A 22,366-nucleotide genomic window follows, 5' to 3' on the forward strand; every position below is an offset into this window, starting at 1 on the left:
CAGTATGTCACAAAATAAATAACATTTTAGGAATCTTGGTCCAACAATATGCAAACATAAATCGACACAACACATAGGTCACTGAATAAATATATCCCACTTTAAATGTAGGCACTGTGCTTCAGTGAAATGGATTTCACTGGATAGATACTTTAGGAGACAACCGGTTGCTACAAGTTAATTAGACCATCACACTAAATGCTGTGACAGCAGATAATTTAGACCAATGAATCATAACACTTTTAGTGCAATTATACAGATCATACTTATCACGCAAAAATCAGTAGAGATGCAACAAGGAGTAATTCAGCTTGTTCAGGTTAGATGCTTTCTAGTTCCCCCTTATGATATACTGAAACCAAGGGGGTAAATTATAATCCACAGGTTTAAGAGAAGTTTCAGCTGACGCATGAAGCTTATTTACTTGTACAAGGTGAAATCAGTAATCAACTTGATGCATGCGTGACTCCTAAGCTCCATAAACAACAGCAATTCTGCACATTAAATGATTTTCAGTGTAAAGGACAGTGTCCATTTAGCAATCCGTCTAATGGAATAAGCAGCTCTCTCCCAGCAGCTGTGGGGTTAAGCAACTTGCAATTCTCTCATCACCAACCATTTTAGGCAGTTTCACAATAGAATCAAACTTCTGATGCAATATAGACTAACTCTTGTGGTAAATGATTACTCTCTATGGGGCATATTTAAGACGCACAGCTTAATATAAAAGATAGTTTTATAGTGTGAGTGACCTTTGAACGTGAGTCATGTGACAGGGAGGGATCACATGATCCCTCCACACATGCGCTGTGCGTCTCTGCTCTTCGGAGCAGAGCTGACAGTAATGAAAATTTTCAATTACGTTTATGTACGCCAGCTTCTGTGAAAAAAGAGAAAGACATTGGTAAATAGCGTTACTGAGCTCTCCCACTGTTATGGGGACTGCTCAGTAAAACGAAGAGAGAGGAAAAGCAGCAGAGATCTATGATATCTGCTGCGATGCAATGATAATAGATAACAATTTTGCAGTTAAATCCCTGAATTCTCAGTTAAATCCCCGAAAACTGATGCTTTCTGGGATTTAACTGAGGATTTAAGTTTGATAAATAAGCCACTATATCCCAGTCAGCTTGCAGATATCTTTAAATACAGCATATTTGGCTGGAATAAACTCTTCCTTTACATAGTGCTATAACACCTTTCAATAGCAATATTACAGTCCTGGTCAGAGGTTTTAATAACACAGTTTGATGTCTCACTTAAATAACTTGAACATAGCAAAGCAAAAGAAACTTATCTGTCTTCAGATGTTATCTCCTTGACAGTGGAAGCTAGGTCTTTTCCTATACTGCAAACATCCCTCAGGACAACAATTCAGCCAAAACATTCAGTGGCTCTTTGTGGGAAGATCCTGTATTAGCTCAGCCAGCAGTCACACATCACTTCTCACACTATCCAGTCCGTTTTTGGCTCCTCCCCCTTTCCCCAAGAATTTCCTTGAACCTTCTAGTTCATTCACTGCAGTCTGCCCACTCCAAAATGGCCACCGCAATTTGCATTTAACTTCCCAGAGGCACTCTGTGGAACTGCAGTTTTTTGAATGAGTGCATAAAGTGATATACCTGTGATTTGCAGGGTATTACATTTACTGCAGACATGAGGGGGGTGCATACTGTGTATACTGCAAGCATGACCCATACTCAGGCATTTTCAGCCACCGAGGGTAAGATGTGAGCCCCATTCTCCAAGGACGATATACATTGTGTCCCATAGTAAGATATTTGGTACACAAACATCTTTCTATTATTATATCTGCTCCCCCCCACCCTCATGTGATCAACAGTGAGATAAGGGATGAGTTGGTCTGCTACTGCAACAATAGACCGTCTATAGGGAACTACGGGTACTTGGAACCCCCAATTTGCTCCCAAGTACGAAACAATGTTAGATCAGGAATATATAAAAAAAAAAAGTTCATCTGCTGCAGTACCACTTTTAACTGAAAGGTGGCGACATAGATCGACAATTTTTCCAGTGCTTAATTTTTAGACTCTTGAGTTTGAAACTATTTTAGGACAATGTGAATGAATATAAAAGACTGTCTCTCATTTACCCCAAGGACATTGCAATGCACAAATCCCTGAGCTGAGACGGTCGCCCAGCCCATATCAAGGTGCACGTCTACGCTCTGCTCCACAAACGCTGGTAAACTGCAAACCACCTGCTTTGCACCAATTTAAATCCAGGAGCGATGACGTCTCCAGAAATAATTTTTCACCGCGCCTCGGCTGATTTGCTCTTTGTATAATCCCGGTTTGTTTTCTGTAACTATCTTTCTATTACACGTATGTATTTCAGGCTATCATTATTATAATATCACATGTATGTATTATGAATAGACGTATGGAGAGTGTAACCTGACACTTCTTGTGCCAGAAAGGGTTAAGGTTGAATTATGCAATGACTGGGAAGCTTTTTAGGGGTTCAGGGGGTCTCTGAGCTCATCCTCAGTCCGCACCATGAGCAATAGCAGCAGGATTACACGCGTTTGACCACAATGACTGTTGCTATGGGAACTATCTCAGGATCCAGGTTCTGTATGTATCTGGGGCTGTCGAAAAAGCAGAAGACTGCGGCACCCCTTGTTTACCTCGCTGGTAGCAGATCTGATTCCGACATAGGTGATATGGATAAAAGATTTTGATAAGTTGGGTGTAATGATATCACACAGGTAGAGATGACTTGCGGTAATATTTCACATAGATTCAATTTTGGAAATGAACAGGATGCAAAGTGCCCACAATGCAAAAATCGTCACGAAATTGGACTCTTCAAATGACTATAATTTGCACTGACCAGCTTCAATAGTCCGCAAAACGCACGTTAAGAGGCCTCCTCTCCTCCCTTGGGAACGGCAATAACTAAAAATGCACCGTGATGTGCAGAGAGGCCTAAAAAAATATTTCGGAGCTGGGCAACAGTGTAAACGTTACATAAAGTTAAACCACCAACCAGTCTAGTACCTCCCATTACAATCACTTTAATTACTGCTGAGATTATTCTTATTCTTGATAACAAATGTCAACACTAACTTGACATCAGGACTGTTTTCATTTCGTCTCCCTTGTTTGTGAACCTTTCTATGACAGCGCTCGGAGAACACCTTGAAATCTACATCTTCGCGAAAGGCTGGTGGAGATTGTACATCACACGTGCGTAGAGGAGGACGACTTTGTGCGTAAACGACGAATGGCGACATTTCAGCTTTGAGCGCAGAAGTGTTTAGTTTTTCGAGATAAAAAAAAAAATGGGAATGCATTTCAGTTTAAGAATGTTACATAAATAGTATTTAAAAGTAAAAATATTTACGTCAACGGCACACGTCGACAGTGAGCCTCAGATTTTTGAACTGCACAAGAGATTCATGGTCCGTTGAAGACTGAACTGCGAACCTGTTCGTGGCCACTGGTGAAATTCCTTTGAATTCCCAACCAGTTGGGAATTTTTAAGCAAGGGTTTGGACGTTATATCAAGTGCATTTATTGTGATAAGGTTGTGAAACATTTACATATATACTTGGGCATGTTATCTATAGTTCTGCTATATGAAACCAACCTTTTGTTACATTAATATTTATCCGAATTGTCACATAACATTACAGCTCAGAGAACCTTGGCCGGGGGGTTATAATTCCATTTATAGACTTGATTATTTTGCAGTATAATGGACATGCAGCCTACGGGAACATGGAGCAGCTGTAAACCCGATTTTCCCTTATAATTGCAGCTATGAGTCGGCTATTCACTGCGGGGCAGAGACGTCACCAGGACTTAGCCGTGCGCTGTGTGTTTACTCAGCTGAGCCGGAATTTAGAGGCTTAAGCAGTGGGGAGTCCTGAGCATCGTTTTACAATATGACAGGGAAAGTCTGCTCTGATAAATGAGTACGGTGCTATGTGCGTGTGTACCAGGGGCCTTCCTGGTAAACAGATCTCCTGCAATGACACGGGGCTGCCTAGGACAGGCGCCCGTGCCGCGTGTGTTTGCCTCAAAGCGAGAAGGGGGTAAACAGTTAAATTCACGCTTATTTTAATCCTAACTGCATCAACAGACAGAGGGGTAGATTTCTCAAACCTTCCAAAAGCGGAGGTGTTGCCCCTGTCAACCAATTAGATTCTAGATGTCATTTTCTAGAAGACATTAGACAAATGATAGCTAGAGTCTGGTTGGTTGCTATGGGCAACATCTCCGGTTTTCCTGTTTAGAAGGCTTGATAATTCTATCCCATAAACTTAGGCCAATCTAAGGGCATTAAAGCTCATTTGCGAAAATGCACACACACAATCCTCCCACCCAAATGCTTTAGCGCATAAAACCCAGTATATTGCTAACCCTATCCCACATTCCGCAAGGAAAGGGTCACGTTTGGTCTGGTTCTTCCGTCGCGCCGAGCACAATATTTGCTTCTCGCAGCAATCCACGCACACATATGTAAATTCGGATGCACAGGATAGGGGATAAGGTCACAAAGGAAAACACTTTTGTGCTGTGTCATTATGTTTTGTCACGTCTGTAATTGACCCTTATTGTGCTTAAATAAAATATTAGCACAGGCTGTGGAATATACTATTGCTATATAAATGATGTAATATCAGTATACATTCCTCTTGCAATTAATGTTAGCTTTTGTTGTCCGGGGTTTGTTATACCAGGTCCTATAGTCCGCTTTCGATGCCTTTCCTACCAATATGGAAGGGACTGTGTTTTGCTGGCTTGCTCTAAAGTCATGTTCTGTGCTTCTGTTTAAAGACACTTAGGACCCAAAGGTTTAATACGCTTGAGTTGCAATACACAATTGTGCTTTCTATAAAGACATCTATTGAGGAGGCAGCTTGTCACAGGTCAGATTACAGGACGATACAAAACGTGGGCTGGACTCTGGCGAGGATCGAATGCTCAGACCATCAATGAGAACTGTGAATGAATGTAATATAATGACCCCCCCCCCCTCCCCCTCCATTTCTTTTATGTTGGAGCAGCGCACTGGGCAGTTCTGCAAATAAATAACAAGGTTTTTTTGTTTTTCTTCCCCCCACAGCCTGTCGTGTAATAGGTGTAATGTAATGTCTGTCTTCGTGCGCCCCCTCCCAAAAGTTGTTATTGAATCTGAATGTCGTCAAGTCATCTGTTTCCATAGCAGCCAGGTATCTAGTCTCTAAGGCTGTGCTCGCCTCCCCCTCTGCCTGCAAGCTCATGGAGAGAAAGCAGGAGAGAGGCATCCTACCCCCCCACCTGCAAGGGAGAGACGTAGGAGCCATCACTCAGCGAAACCCGGGTTACCCTGTATGCTGCCAAAGGGCCACATTGCAGTGCAGAGCTCGGTTATATAGGTGGAAAAGAGACTTTTCCAATAAGTTCCACTCTTCACGCCCATTATTCTTTGATCCATGCGTTGCTCCATAGCGCCTCTGAAGCAGTGGCGGAACTAGCGAGCTGAGAGGCGAAAACCAGGGGCCCTCGACCCTCTGCCAAGCAGCGGGGCCGAGTATCTCCATGGGCCACACCAATGGTAGTTCCGCCACTGCTCTGAGATACTGCTTCCCAGGGCACCCCCAAACCAAGACGTACGCCCTTCTCTGATAAACACTATATAGGAGCCTGGTGCATTCATTGTGGCCTCCAATTCAAAACTTCCTGGGATGGAAGTGTGTACAGAGTCCGGGATCTGATTGGACAAGAACCCTTAGCCAATCCAAGTTGTTGAATCGTTCTTTGCACACTGAGCGACTGTATATACACAAAAGTACTAATTGGGGCGGCAACTATGGAATGAGGAAGCTACAAAGATGGACAGACCCCTTGAAAACCTCTTTTTTTTTTCTATATTTAAGCTCAGCTCAGTCTTTTCTCACAGTGAACATCTTTCATAGCCCTTATTTATTTACTTATTCATTCTTCCAGTTCCCGGACAATCTTTTTGTGAATTGGGGTCCATTTTGCATTCTTTAAAAACTTTGGAAGCATGGTCATTACTGCTTATACCGTTAAAAAAAAAATTAGCTATTCCAAAAAAGGAAAAAAGGAACAAAATATAACAGTATTGTTTCTTATGTTTATTAATTGCATTAATACATCTAATATTTGCATATCTACAAGTAATCCATGGTAATGAGGCGCAGTATAAGGACAATATTTGCTATGAATATCTTACGTGGCTGGTAAGGCGACAATAATTTAAAGCTGAACAAAAAGAATGTAACAGATTTGATTTTGCTCTTTTTTTTTCTGAGGATGATTTGCAGAACTTCTCGGCTGTGCGGTTAACATCAATCTGAGTCTGATTATCCAGTTAAACTGAAGCAGAGAGTGCCCAGTGGGTGGTAATGACTAAGAAGGACGTACGGATGTCTTTCCCCAACACGTTACAATTGTCTGAAAGTATATTTTGAAGAAGAAAATAAAACTGTTCGGATACGGGAAGTGCGGGTGGAATTTGGAGCAGTGGTTTCTTAAGCTTTAAATTATAGCAAATAAATTATATAGAATATCAAACATTCGGTCAAAACAAAATAATTCTAGTTCAGATGCTGGTTCAGCTTATCCAATAAGAACATTTTTATTGCAAAGACAAATTGTTCTTGCATATAATAATGTAAGAATTAATACGTGACCCCAAACTTTCAAACTCTGACTGTGACTCTATAAATTGATTGAGCAACTTCAATTTCTGCACTGAAAGAATTGATAGACGAAATTATTTTAAAATGAGGTCCTTGGTCTGCTACCTGTTCCCAAACACCCAAAAGCATTGCACTTTATTTCGGATAACCTTCAGCCTGCAGCGCGACGGTCATCCAGAAATGGACGTGAGATATTCCATGTAAAAATAAATGATCCTTTAAATTTAAAAAAACATTTGCTGCCATGTTATTTTAGGTATACACAGTACCATGCTTGGAAAGTGCACAGTAGCACTACTATGTTTCTGTACGATGGATGCAATTCATGTTATAATTCTCTGTTCTGCCCCTACGTATGCACAGCAACAAAGTATCACTTTCACAGTTCATTTGTTGAAGGTGAGTTTTTAAAATGCTACACTATTTAACAGCCAATAAAATAATTTTAGGATCATGCCCAGCATAAGCAATGTAACAAAGCAATGAGGAAGGCAAGTCAGATGCTTGGTTGTATAGGGAGAGGAATCAGTAGCAGAAAGAAGTAATAATACCACTGTATAGGTCATTGGTACGGCCTCATCTAGAATACTGTGTTCAGTTCTGGAGGCCGTATCTTCAGAAGGATATAAATACATTACAGACTGTACAAAGAAGGGCAAGTAAAATGGTGCATGGCCTACAGCACAAAACTTATCTGGAAAGACTAAAAGATCTTAATATGTATAGTTTGGAGCAGAGAAGAGAACGGGGGATATGATAGAAACTTTCATATATATCCAGGGTTATAACAAGGTGCAGGAGGGAAACATTCTACAAAGGAAGAGAAGTATTATAACACGAGGACATGCACTGACACTGGGGGGAAGTAGGTTCAGAGACAGAAAGGGTAGTGGATCAGTGGAATAGCCTCCCATCAGAGGTGGTAGAGGCTAATACAATAGAGCAATTTAAACATGCTTGGGATGGACATAAGGATATCCTTACACAGAACTAAGGATCCAATAGGTTTTGAGGTTACCGTGGGTTAAAAAATGGGCAGACTAGATGGGCCAAGTGGTTCTTATCTGCCGTCAGATTCTATGTTTCTATCAGGAGCTGTAGAGACGTACATGCACTGGGAATTGTATAAAGATACTGGGCAGAAATGTCTTGAACGCGTCACGTGTCCGATACATAGTGACATGTAAAACAGCTACACAAACAGCTGGAGTCATACTGTGGAACAATGGAAGCAGCATGAATTGGTGCGGGTGGAGGGCGCACCGGAGCCGGGTACACATCGCCAGTCCTCGCCGTGCGAGCGGCTTATTACAGGATCTCCCGAGCAGCACAGGCCATGAATAATGTAGAGGAACTTGGATGTGCTGTGTGATGGTTACATCCTAATGAGGTCGCAGACTGTCTAATAACTGCACACGTATCCTATCAATTATACATTCCCCGCACCACCCAGGCAGGGGAGGGCGGCAGGAAAACAAACACACACTTTGCATTTTAAAGGAAAACTCACATACATGTGTAAGAGTGGAATATACGGCTTCGTCTTTTCTTGGATTTCATAACAAATTATTACTATTTTAATACATTCCGCCTCCTTCTCTTAACTGGATGCTGCTGTGACAGAGAGAAAGTTTGTTTCGTTTCCAGGTAATGACTAGTGCAGCAACTTCAGTGTATGGAACTAGGTCGAGAGGAAGCAACAAGTTGCCATGGAAACACCATTGATCTCACTGCACAATTCTTCTTTACACCAAGAAAATTAGGTCCAAAAATGTACTCCCTCCCTCCTAGTTAGTACTTCCCGCTAAAACGCTTCAGACATTAAGGCCGGTGTGGGCTGTCCTGTGGACTGAAGATCATGTGATACTCATGTCATGTGATCGCTCAGGACCAAAGTGAGCATTGTCTGCCAGTACCTGTTATTACTCTGATTAATACTCAGAGCACGAAGAACTGATAATAAACTATAGGGCTATAACACACAGTAAGTGCAACACACTTAAGAATCCTATTTAATGTCTGTGATTGTACATAGGCGATTGGCCCTCTGTGATATATGTTTTAACGTTAGCTATAAATATCCATCATTTAATATTTCAGCTCATTTCTCCATTAATGACTCTCTGGTCTACGTACTGGTCATATAGATTTTGTTCAAAAATACGTAAACCTTCCTATGGGCAAACGCAGGATTTGTAGAGGGGGGTTTCCCCCCCATGCCGTCAGTGGGCGTGGCTATAATTTTAGACAGTGCTTGGCTGCTCTCCAACTCTTCCTATCCCCATAATATACATGGGCATCGCTGCGTGCACTACTGTTAGGTGCACACAGGTCTCCCTTTTCAAACAGAGCCTTGTGAAGCGGGGGCAGGGTCCAGCCACCTCAAGGAAGCAGGAAGCCACAGACTCAGAGTTATATAGTGGAAGGAGCAGGGTCCTCCAGCAGCACAGAGTATATCAGGAGATGAGTGATGTGTTAGTGAGGACAGGGCTGCATGTGACAGGGGCAGTGACATGATGTGAGGAGGGGAATGGAGGCAGCAGGAAGCCACAGACTGAGAGTTATATAGTGGAAGGAGCAGGGCCCCCAGCAGCACAGAGTATATCAGGAGAGGAGTGATGTGTTAGTGAGGACAGGGCTGCATGTGACAGGGGCAGTGACATGATGTGAGGAGGGGAATGGAGGCAGCAGGAAGCCACAGACTGAGAGTTATATAGTGGAAGGAGCAGGGCCCCCAGCAGCACAGAGTATATCAGGAGATGAGTGATGTGTTAGTGAGGACAGGGCTGCATGTGACAGGGGCAGTGACATGATGTGAGGAGGGGAATAAAGGCAGCAGGAAGCCACAGACTGAGAGGTATATAGTGGAAGGAGCAGAGTCCTCCAGCAGCACAGAGTATATCAGGAGATGAGTGATGTGTTAGTGAGGACAGGGCTGCATGTGACAGGGGCAGTGACATGATGTGAGGAGGGGAATGGAGGCAGCAGGAAGCCACAGACTGAGAGTTATATAGTGGAAGGAGCAGGGTCCCCAGCAGCACAGAGTATATCAGGGGATGAGTGATGTGTTAGTGAGGACAGGGCTGCATGTGACAGGGGCAGTGACATGATGTGAGGAGGGGAATGGAGGCAGCAGGAAGCCACAGACTGAGAGTTATATAGTGGAAGGAGCAGGGTCCCCAGCAGCAGAGTATATCAGGAGATGAGTGATGTGTCAGTGAGGACAGGGCTGCATGTGACAGGGGCAGTGACATGATGTGAGGAGGGGAATGGAGGCAGCAGGAAGCCACAGACTGAGAGTTATATAGTGGAAGGAGCAGGGTCCCCAGCAGCAGAGTATATCAGGAGATGAGTGATGTGTTAGTAAGGACAGGGCTGCATGTGACAGGGGCAGTGACATGATGTGAGGAGGGGAATGGAGGCAGCAGGAAGCCACAGACTGAGAGTTATATAGTGGAAGGAGCAGGGTCCCCAGCAGCAGAGTATATCAGGAGATGAGTGATGTTTTTAGTGAGGACAGGGCTACATGTGACAGGGGCAGTGACATGATGTGAGGAGGGGAATGGAGGCAGCAGGAAGCCACAGACTGAGAGTTATATAGTGGAAGGAGCAGGATCTCCCAGCAGCACAGAGTATATCAGGAGATGAGTGATGTGTTAGTGAGGACAGGGCTGCATGTGACAGGGGCAGTGACATGATGTGAGGAGGGGAATGGAGGCAGCAGGATGCCACAGACTGAGAGTTATATAGTGGAAGGAGCAGGGTCCCCAGCAACACAGACTATATCAGGAGATGAGTGATGTGTTAGTGAGGACAGGGCTGCATGTGACAGGGGCAGTGACATGATGTGAGGAGGGGAATGGAGGCAGCAGGAAGCCACAGACTGAGAGTTATATAGTAGAAGGAGCAGGGTCTCCCCAGCAGCACAGAGTATATCAGGAGATGAGTGATGTGTTAGTGAGGACAGGGCTGCATGTGACAGGGGCAGTGACATGATGTGAGGAGGGGAATGGAGGCAGCAGGAGGCCACAGACTGAGAGCTATATAGTGGAAGGAGCAGGGTCCCCGGGCAGTACCACATCTCTATATGCATCAAAGTTTACATATCCAACTTGTTTTATGGGAAGGTCACATATAGATTAAGATTTTTGCATGAACCCATAAAAAGTGTTATAAGGCTGTCCCTGATATACTTTATAGTCTATGTGATGACTAAAATGGGTAGAGACCAACAAGAAAATTAAGATTATGCAAATATATAACCCAATACATTGTAATATCTTAACTTCCCCATTAGTGTGATGTAGAAATAGACTGTAGTTGACAATACTCAGTTTACCCTTCGCCTGTTATTCCAGTTTCTTTACTTAACACATTGAATTACATTTTGTCCTGTGACAATGCAGCATTATTACAGAAATATTGACACTTAATATCAAGATGTTGAAAATATCTATGATGATCGTGGTACAAAAGTTCATTCCAGATATTAACTCTTTAATGTATCTCCTGCTCCTCGTCTATCACGGTAAATGAGAGAGAGGAGACCCACTTACCCTGCACTTTAGTATAAAAAGTAAAGGCAGCAGCTTTAAGAACATGAATACAATTTTTATTATAAAAGTTCCATCCCGTCCTCTGCCATCCAGTTATAAACCTCTGGAAGGTCGCAGATAGTGACACACACACACACACACACACGCCCGTCTTCTGCCATCCAGTTATAAACCTCTGGAAGGTCGCAGATAGTGACACACACACACACACACCCGTCTTCTGCCATCCAGTTATAAACCTCTGGAAGGTCGCAGATAGTGACACACACACACACACACACACACACACACACGCCCGTCTGTAGATTGTGAGCTCTCAAGTTCCTAAATTTTTTTTGCAAACAACAAGTAAGCTGTTATATTTTTATTTTAAATTCATTTTAATTCCAGAAATATGACGTCATCTGTTCTATGAAACCACCTACATATATTATACATCAGTAGTCGAGTGCAGGATTTCTGGGAGAACCTGTGTTAGATCATAAGGGATTAGGCGACTGGGGTGTATGCTCTAAACTTTCTACGGACCCTGCACCCCTCTCCCTGACAAGGGAGACACAGTCCAGCTCTGTGATCTGCACTTCGACTTCCTCAGAATAGGAAGTCTCTGAGTACACAATGATTCACCTACCCCTAAAACGCGTCTGGTGTTTATACAGGAGACTGAGGAAATGTCATCTGAAACTAATGTTAAACATAAACATTTTACCTGCTAAGTCGTGAGTCAAACGTGTAAGATGTGGGAAACTGGGAGAAAGTTGCATTTAAAAATAAATATATATATATATATATATATTTAATAAACTTATGGAACGTCTGTTAAATATGTCTTCTTATTTTTCATTTGCATACATTGCCCCCGCTCGCCGGGACCCTAACATAACAATAATTAGTAAAACTACACAATTCTATAACAAACGACTAACGTCCCATAAAGTGTATTAAAGTCAATTCCAGACGAAATGCAACTTTAAAAGCTTTTATATTGGAACATCTGGAGCTTACAGCTGAATGGTCCATCCCCCATGTTGTTAAACCTATTTGATAATATTATGTTATTTAACTACTTTTGTTTTCTTGTTGTATAACATATAAAATGACAGAGAATTTTAAAATAATAATAATAACAGATTCCCAGAGATTCCCTCTAACAGCTTCCTTAGCTGGACAAACATATTTTTTAGTATCATTTTAATTGTAAATTCAGTGTTAGCCTTAGTCTACCCCTTCCTGTCTCCAACTTTCACCAGGGTGCTTCTCAATCTTGCAGCAGGGAGCTCTTATTTAGACAAGTAGATATACCACGGTGTTCCTAGAATAAACATCGTTGAGCGTAGCAGTCGGAAGTTTTGACGCATTAAATAAAGACGATGAGTATTCAACTGTATCAACATTTTATTGCAATAAAAACAGCAGTAATATATGATATCTATTTCAAGTGCCTCTCAATCCCGCCCCTCCCCGTACAGTTACACATTTTTTAAGCCCCTTTCGACGGCAGAGGTTTTGCCGCAAACACATTTTTAGAGGTACAGGAGAAGAAAAAAAAGCGTTAATTATATAACGGTCAGACCCAACACAACGTGATGCTAATTCTCACACCCCTCCCCCAGCCCTGTTCTGCAAATCAGCCCTGCCCCGTCGCTCCGGCCCGGTGAAAGAGGTGACGGTAGCACCGAAGTCTCTGAGATTAAGAGTTGGACTAAAAAATAGAGCGTGTCCTTCGTTTCACCTTGTGCGGTAATCAGGGGCGGTTTCCAAAGCAATCTCTGTAATAAGCAAAAGAACCAGCAGCAGATTTCAACGCCTGAATAACTTCACCCAGGTTACAGGCTTCCTTAGGCGTAATAATCAGCCAGGAATAGTACAATTAATAGATGCAGGGTGGACTTCAGGAGATTGATGGTGGATGGACGTGAAGAATTGAGCAATGAGTAGAATGAACATGATTTGCCGATGTTGGCACCGGCAGACTAATGCCTGGGTTAGACGCAGCATCTCCCCTCACGACACAAGTCACTGCCGTCACGGAGAATTGTGACTCTTAATGGGAAACTATAGATAAACTTTAAGTGACCTCCTCTTCTGAGAATTTGAATTGTTTGATATTGCACATGCTTATTGGGGCTATAAATTCTATAACTCCTCACAACGTCACAGTCAGCAGTCCAACCCTGTGCCAATGCGCATAATATAGATATTTATTATATGTTTGGTTGCAGGTCTGCGGAGGTATTTCACTTTATCATGAGGCTGCTCGGTTAAAAAGTTTAGTACGGCTGCAGAAATGATGCTAACGGCTCCACTCTGCAGCTTTGTTTAATCTACTGACCCTAAAGACATACTTGGCATGTGAAAACACGGTGTTGCTGGTTTATTACATTTTAATCGATTTTAGTGTGAATTTCGGAAAAAACAAACAAACAAACATGTGAGAACTTGTCTTATAAACAACACTGTGGGACTCTAATCTCCGAGCAAAAACAGAGAATGATTCACCGGCATCGGCGAGGATTTTATGACAAGATGGCGGGGAATTACCACAGGAATGACATAAAGGTGAAGGAGGACTACCTAAAAGGTCAGACTGTCTCGTTAATCCCTTCGATGGTGCACTGACGACATTTTTTTTATTAAAGACAGGGACTCCGAGGAAGGGATTAAAGCAGTAACTGTCTTTGATGAGGATCAGACAACACTATACATAAAAACATTGTAAATCACAGACATTCAAGAGTTAAGTAACGCTGCTTATTGTCGAAAACACAAAGCATGCCTTCTTCTTAACCCTGACATGTTACCCTGCCATCTTTGTACTCCTAAATGGTTTGCTAGCAGCCATTTTGAAATCCTAACTATTTCCTATACAGATCCTCACACGGCAGCCATTTTGAAATCATGACTATTTGTCTACATAAGACTTCACCATAAGTGAGCAACATGTGAAACTCTAACGACACAGAGCATGTTTCAGGGAAACCTAAAGTTCTCCGGCTGTTAGTGAATGACATCTCGCTGGGAGTTGTAGTTCTACAACATCCACCAAGTTGCTGACTCTTGATTAAACCTTGGGTAGGAATGCACCATTCAAAACAATAACATACAGTAATAATTGCAGCAAACTCCAGATTATCTACACAGATCCACTTAAAAGGAAGAAAAATAAAACGCCAGGAAATTTCGGCACAAACTCCAGATTTTCCCGGCGTAAGTGGAACAACGCCTTTTTTCCCCCCAATTGATACGACAAATCTGTACCCACAGGACGTTTTGCAAAAAACCTGAGCCATGCAGACAGACATATTCAGTGCTATATAAAGTGCACGAGTTGCCCACGCACACCACCGGCAGCCATTTTGCAAGCTGAACTGTCATTTTCGTGAAAAATTCAGCCCGTCGGTTCGCTTGGGACATGCAGGAGTCACCAGATACTAGCGGAAAACCGATGGGTGGAATATTGGTTCTGCAAACAAAATGTCTTCCGTCGTGCGCGGGGGCGGCAACAACACCTAAAGGGAATTGTGAACACGTTAGTACAGTCCTGTCTGCCTCATTCTCCAACAGAACAAAAAATAAATACACAATCTAGACCGTTAAGGAAGAACTTAAAGAGCGTCAGACATCGTCAACTGAACGCTGGCAACTCTACGTAAGACATATACACGTGACATAACTCAGGAGGCTACCGGGAATTAAATCGCTTGGCGCTAAAATGCTTTGTAGAAATCAGATTGCAATATACGCTGAGAAAAATCAGGGCGAGAACACATTAGAAAGACTGGATCACCCTACCCAGCAAACCCCCACTGTGAAATCCAACCATGTCCAGAGAGAGAATCAGAATATCCCATTTACATAAGTGCTATCCCCCTTTCCTGATACCTGCAAAGTGTAAACAGAGAAAATTCAACTTATTGCCCGCTAGCTGCTGGGGAACTAAAGGTCCCAGCATGCCTACGCTTGCGTAATACCCCACGGCGGCTAATGGATGACAACTCTGCCTTACAGCAGTGCATCCTGGGACTTTCCACAACCAGAGTAGGAGAAAAAAATAAAGTTTCTACAGGTCCCAGAATGCATTGGGAAGCGCGCCAACACTTAGTCTGGAACAGCTGACCCTTCCTGGACCTGGGTGACTGGCTGTGTATCTCCTGGATAATGCAGAAATTTGGCACTCATTGTGGAAGAACTGGGGGCCACTTTCTCTGCCACCTTTATTTTTTTAAAATTATTATATAATTTATTTTTATTTATTTTTTTTGCATGTAACTCTTTCAGCACCGAAGCTCTAACCTCTTGGCACCAAAAGTGGTAATGCTGTAGAAGTCAGTGGTATTGCCAAGTCAGTCTTAATGGTGGCGAGTGGCAGTAAACGTAGACCCTTTGCGTTAACTACTGAGCGGAAAAAAGGCTAACACCCCCCCCTCCCTCCCCCCTCCGTCAGCGCCAGCGGTAACAGATGTATAGAATCTTTATCTCTTTCCCTTTGCCGAGACGGCGGCTCCGCCTAGAAGGAACGGCTAAAGGAGCTTATTGAATACACACACATAAAATAAAAATATCGTAATAAAACACAGTTCCCTGCCACAGGAAAATTAAAACAAATACAATTATTATTATTTTTTTTTCTTTAAAAAAATACAAATGATAATTCTTTCTCCTTTAAGTTCCTTTTTTTTTTTTTCTTTTTTAAACAAAACAAATAGTCGAAGAGCACGCAATATTGCACGGCTAAAAATAATTCCATTCATCGAAGAATGTCACATGTCAAAACGATATATCTGCATGCAAAGGTGCACAGTTCGTCACATATATATGTATATATAAATATATATATATGTATATTTTTTGCAAGATTAAATCATGTAAACAGTATTTAGAACAGAATCAGAGGGACTCGCGTTGTCCTAGGGCTCTGTCAGGAATTCGGAAATATGTTTGTAACAGCAGTTTTGGAGTTTGTTTGTATTTTACCTCCAAAAGAAAACTGGGTTAGAATGAAAATCCTCCAAGAGGCAGTTTAAGGATCCTACGCAGCAGCAGCTGATGAAATTCATTCAATCGTCACATGTCGTGCTGCGTAACACAGTGAGACTAAGTATCCCCGATATATTTCATTTTATAGACTAGGTTTAAAGGACCACTAAACACGGAAGACATGCTGATGTACTATTAACAATTAGTTTTTAATGTAAAAGTCCCGAAACCAGAGCTAAGAGATTTCCCTTATATCACTGTCCTACGTCACGCCAAGCTATTGTCTTCTGTTATCAACCATTTTAGTGTCAGATATAGGTCCCACCCGTATGCATCATTGAGCGCAATGACTGGCGTAAGGGCTTATGCCAAAGAGCATCGTTTAAACGCTGCGTCAATGCAAGTGTGGAAGAACGCAGGGCTTTGCCGAGATCACTTTCCGATTTGGCACCACATACGGCCGTTCTGCAAATCTGTTGTTGATAGGTCATAAAAAAAATAATCGGATGTCAATTTGATAAGAGCCAGCTGCTAATTCCCGTCGGCCGGTGAGTCTGCGTTCACTGGGGGAAGCAGCGGCGTTTTGCCCCTGGCGGTCCATTCGTTCTGCCAATCACTTGCGCGGTCAAAACGGAAACAGATCGTTCAGTGGCCAATCGTTTGTGGGCAGCTTTCGAGAAAAGCTTCTCCCGTAAAGAAGCCCTTATCGCCAATATCTTTATTTTTCTTAAAACTTTTACATATACGCCTACCTCCCAGCATTTTACTCTACGACGTTCCCAGCCCCGGGACAAACAGGTCCCCAGGTGGGAGAGCAGCCTAAAATCAGGACTGTCCTGCCAAAATCAGGACAGTTAGTAGGTATGTATACGTGTCAATGTTCATTCATTTATTCTCCCAGTGATCTTTTAAACACTCTGCTTCTCTATAGCTATTGTTGGCTCACAAACCGCAATATATATAACTGTCTTTCCTCGCATAAAATAAACATTAATTTGGGTTTCAGAGATACAAACCTCGATACATCATCCACTACTTAAGCCCCTCAACAAAAATAAATCAGCTGATATTATATTTCACTAGTGCAAACTTCCACGGAGAACACTTTGGTGGGCCACTGTCATCTCAGCGAAATGTCGCCCTCTTAGATTCTCCGCCTCAATGTATCACGCAGCACAACTGGTACCAGTTAGAAAGACAAATTCTTCCGAGCGGAAATCAGGAAGGGAGATATCGGGAGCCACAATCTGCCATTAATGCTGAGTTTCCTGCAATATACCCGATTCAGACAGGAAAACTTTATACCGACAAATATATTTATGCCCCAATATATCTGAATGGCTTTTGCCCTGCAACAGTGGGGTCTTGGGAAGAAAAAAAAATCTCTGTGTCGTTCTCTTTTAATGATTTAGGAATAATAAAAAAAAAAATATTGACACTCCTAAAATCTCTACACAAGCACCCCCCCCTCCAGCTGTTTATCATTCCGCAATTATTGTTTTACCCCTAAAAAATCATAAAAAAAACAAACAAAAACAAAGGACTCCAGCGGAAATCAAAAGTCCTGCTGAAAATGTATGAAACAGCCCCCGGTAAAACATTACAGAAGGTAAAGGGGGGACGTGTTACCCCCTTAATAAGGAGCTCAGCTACTGCCTGGAGTTTGATTTCTTCCTAATCAATGTTCAGCATTTTCCTTTGTCCGTTTATGAAGTTTCTTATCGCTTCAGTTTCCCAGACTGGTTGAGTCTTCTTATAATGAGTGGTGGGGTTATAGATGGCAGCCAGAGATGCAATTTATTGGATACTTGATTTGTTGGTTTATTATAAGATCCTTGAACGATTTAAACGGCAGGAGGCGCTTTCTCTGACAGGGTGAGAACAGCTTCAATCGTCTCGTCTTCTATCACTACTGGAAACAGAAGAAGAGAGAGTTAGACGCCGTCTCTTGTTTCCTCTGCAGAATCGCTGCTATTAGCCGGTAGAATGCTGCAAATTGCGGCGTTTGTCGGGCCGCGTCCTCCGTGAGTTATTACCAGGGACGCCATAATTACTGGCACAACGTCGCCATGCGGACACGTCTCTTTTGGGTCTATGTGCTACAATGTTTATTTATACTTGCAGACATGAACTGTTTATCTGTGTAGCAGATGTCACAATAACATATATAAATAATTCAGACTTGTTCTTTTCTGTGCTAATGACGTGCCCGTCAGGTCAGCCTGGCAGACGTACGGAGAGAGGGCGGCAGTGGGCACTAGATGGGGTGATAATATGCATTAGCAGGCGACCCGTAGCTGGAGCGGTTATACAGGGGATAATGCAGCGACTTTGCAGGTGAAATTTAAAACGGCAATGGCTTTAAAGGCAAAACTTGCGTTGTAAAGGTTGGTCCTTAGCTGGACTGGCTATTGAGGTGTATGGGGTGGCCAGTTATACAGAGCAGAGGTAAAAATGGAGATAAGATGGGGGGTTTGACACTACATCCCTAGCTGTGGTAGGTACAGGGTTTGGTTGAAGTGAATATATACGGATGGGGGAGGCAGTTGGAATGTGGAATGTGGTGGACAGCTGACCACTAGCAGTAACGACAATGAGTGGACGGACAATTGACCACAGATGGACAATCGATGAACGCCCAGCTGACGTCTAATTGAAGTAATTTTAGGAAACGGGAGGACCAGCTGACTCCTAGATGGGGTGAAAATAGGACTGAATGGGTAATTGACCCATACAAGAACTGAACATAGAGCAGGAGGTTTGTGACCTAGTAAGAGTTAAACATTATCGGGTAGACAGATCCCCTTATTCTTCTTAAAAACAAGGCTGTAGTACATTTTTATCTCCAAGATATTCTTTGTAATAAAATGGCAGATCACGGATGGCATCTTACTCTCCATTTTTACACAGCGGAAGCATCCATTTTATGGATGGAACCAATACCTCATGAATATAAGTCAGGTCCTTAGAATATTAGCCAGATAATGTCTCAGTGATGTCACAGGTTCCCCGCACAACTATAGCTTAGCTGATTGGTTCAGACCATAAAATGGCTGTTCCCACAGTGTTCAGATGACATGAAGTGTCACCCCCCCCCCCCCCCCCCCCCCACTTGTTGGGTCTCCTAAATAACTCTTAGAGCAGGCTGGAGACAGTAACGGTTTCGTAGGTGTCTGACTCGCAGGAATCTGCGACTGAACGTCACACACTGAGAATGATCAATATTTTGGAGTTTCGGTCATTAAGGCTACTGACTCGGGATGATCGGGATTGAGTGTCACTCAATGAAGATGGAGATGCATTTGCAATTGTGCATTCAACAGCAGCAACCAATCCACAGCTAGCTTTAATCTGCCTTGGGCAACCCAGGGAATAAAAACTGATATAGTGCAAAATAGCGGCTGCATACATTGCCCCCCGTGTCTGATACTGAGTGACGCTCACTGGACAATGTAAATGATCTTATTGAGTGACACCGACTGCAGATAATTAGGATTCTGTTAATAAATGTCACTAATGGACTAGTGTGGTGGATCTAGATATTGGCCCTAGTATGCACTGATTAAAATCCTTCTTGGGTGCAATCTGATAATCTCTAGAAACACATTATACTCTGATTAGGTACAGTGGGGTGCACAGAGGTGTAATAAAACGGGGAGCACTTGGGTACTCTAGAGGTAAGACATACACAGGTTTGATTCAGAGGGTTGTTCATCTCTAGAGCAGGCTTGGACAACATGCGGGTGTTTATCTGAAGTGGAACTATAAGTCCCAGCATGGCATGTCAATCTGTACTGGGACTGTTATTTCCACACTAGCTGGAAAAATACAGGATCTTTATGTTTGCTCTAGAGGGATAATATACATGGAGAAGAGACAGGGAATACTAAGAGGGGATAACTTACATCAGTGCTTACAGGTTGCGGGCAGCAATGTTAAGAGATATATATATATATATGTTTGTGTTTGACTCTGTAGGGTGCAGGCAGGTGGTATTAGGGGCACACATAAATTAATGTTTATAGGGTGCAGGCAGGTGATAAGAGGTGCAGATGGATTAGTAATTAAGGGGTGCAGACACATTAAGGGTACACAAAGATTGTGTTTTGTAGGATGCAGGCAGGTGATGTTAGGAGACATAGGTTGCTGGCAGTAATATTAGTATATATATATATATATATATATATATATATATATATACACACACACGTATTAGCATTTGACTGTTTGTAAAGTGCAGGCAGGTGATAAGAAGTGCAGATAGATTAGTATTTAAGGTGTGCAGACACATTATGTTAAGGGGTACACACAGATTAAGGTTGTTAGGATGCATCAGGTAATGTAGAGGTGCACATATGATAATGTCTGCATACAGCAGATAATGTTGATGTGTACCTGCTGCTCAGGGGTGCAGACAATGTTTAGGGGTGCAGATAAGGATTAGGGGTGCAGACCATGTTTATCGGTGCAGATAATGATTAAGGGTGCAGACCATGATTAGGAGGGAAGACCATGTTTAGGGGTGCAGATAATGATTAAGGGTGCAGACCATGATTAAGAGTGCAGACCATGTTTAGGGGTGCAGATAATGATTAAGGGTGCAGACCATGATTAGGGGTGCAGATTATGATTAGGGGTGCAGACCATGTTTAGGGGTACAGATAAGGTTTAGGGGTGCAGATAAGCATTAGGGGTGCAGATAAGGATTGGGGGTGCAGACCATGTTTAGGGGTGCAGAGAAGTCGCAGTAAGGGGGGCACTCACCTCTCTTGCTGCGGCCGATCTGGCCGAGTTTGGGGGGTCTCTTGCCGCCCCCCTGCCCGGAGCTACCGTAGAAGTTGCCGGTGTCCTGGAGGCGACAGGTGAGGGGGATCTGCCCGGCCATGTCCCCCCCTCCATCCGCGTAGTGCCCCCGCTGCTCGGCCTCGCTGAAGGGCAGCACCTCGGACATGGTGAGACTGGGGGGATCCGGACGCCGATCACAGCCCACTCCGGAGGACGCTGATCACAGACCCCCGATCACATCCTCGGCTGGGGGGAGCGGAGGGAGGTATCTGGGGGGGAGGGGGGAGCACAGACCGGTGGTCAGTGGTGGGGGCAGCAGATGGTTAATGGGGAGGGGGCATGTAAACAGGACACCTGGGGGGGGACAGAGGGAAGCCCTGCTAGAATGACAGAGGGGGGGGCGAATAAGATCCTATAGAGGCAGATAATTGGGGAGGGGTGCACCTGTTGTGGGGTCCCTGCTGCAGTCAGAAAAAGGGGGGGTCTGTGTCTGCAGTGTGGGGGTGCACCTGTCTCCTAGAGCTGCACAGAGAGGGGGGGGGGTGCAGCAATCAGCAGACACCTGGGACCCCCACCAGGCTGGGGGAGAGTGCTGGGCAGGGAGAGGGGTGCAGCAATCAGCAGACACCTGGGACCCCCACCAGGCTGGGGGAGAGTGCTGGGCAGGGAGAGGGGTGCAGCAATCAGCAGACACCTGGGACCCCCACCAGGCTGGGGGAGAGTGCTGGGCAGGGAGAGGGGTACAGCAATCAGCAGACACCTGGGACCCCCACCAGGCTGGGGGAGAGTGCTGGGCAGGGAGAGGGGTGCAGCAATCAGCAGACACCTGGGACCCCCACCAGACTGGGGGAGAGTGCTGGGCAGGGAGAGGGGTGCAGCAATCAGCAGACACCTGGGACCCCCACCAGACTGGGGGAGAGTGCTGGGCAGGGAGAGGGGTGCAGCAGCTGTCTGTAGGGGGGTAATATTAGGGTGAGGACAAGCAGAACCTACCAGAGGGAGAGAGCAGCGAGGAAACAGGCAGGTCCTGCTGGCTGGGAGCGGAGAGACAGGGATGGGGGGGGGGAGTGGTGACATAGAAATGAGAGGGCAGGGAAACAGGCTCTAACTGGGGGAGAGGAGAGGATGCTTCACAGTCTGCAAATAGGGGGGGTCTGTTATTCCAATATTCTCACAACATCGCCAGTGTGACTGGGGGGGGGGGCGACGACGACTAAGGAGTGAGGGGGGGCTGTTTAGATCACCTAACAATGATGGTAACAGAGGAGAGAGGAATGAGGAAGGGGGTGGTGGTGAACCCCCACCCCCCACCCCCATATATCATATACACCTGCTGCAGAATGAGAGGGGGGGGGGGGGGGGTGCTGTG

General features: G+C 44.0%; 1 protein-coding gene across 1 annotated transcript; it reads right to left on the reverse strand.

Annotated features, from left to right (window-relative positions):
* Positions 1–12,612: 12,612 nt before the first annotated feature.
* On the reverse strand, positions 12,613–22,138 carry CAMK2N1 (calcium/calmodulin dependent protein kinase II inhibitor 1). Its single transcript, XM_075190762.1, has 3 exons — positions 21,991–22,138; positions 20,977–21,266; positions 12,613–18,124 (listed from the first exon to the last, which is right to left on the reverse strand). The coding sequence occupies exons 2-3, from the start codon at positions 21,161–21,163 to the stop codon at positions 18,057–18,059; spliced, it is 255 nt and encodes an 84-aa protein (XP_075046863.1). The 5' UTR covers positions 21,164–21,266; positions 21,991–22,138; the 3' UTR covers positions 12,613–18,056.
* Between the last annotated feature and the right edge of the window lie 228 nt (positions 22,139–22,366).

Source organism: Mixophyes fleayi, chromosome 11 (assembly GCF_038048845.1).
Source record: "Mixophyes fleayi isolate aMixFle1 chromosome 11, aMixFle1.hap1, whole genome shotgun sequence".
NCBI lineage: Eukaryota > Metazoa > Chordata > Amphibia > Anura > Limnodynastidae > Mixophyes > Mixophyes fleayi.

What these genes read in the sequence shown, in the direction of transcription:
- CAMK2N1 (XM_075190762.1), bottom strand. Translation starts at nt 21,163, where the DNA reads ATGTCCGAGGTGCTGCCCTTCAGCGAGGCCGAGCAGCGGGGGCACTAC. An exon ending in GATCGGCCGCAGCAAGAGAG is followed by an intron (nt 18,125 to 20,976) that starts GTGAGTGCCCCC and finishes TTCTGTTTCCAG; the next exon opens with TAGTGATAGAAGACGAGACG.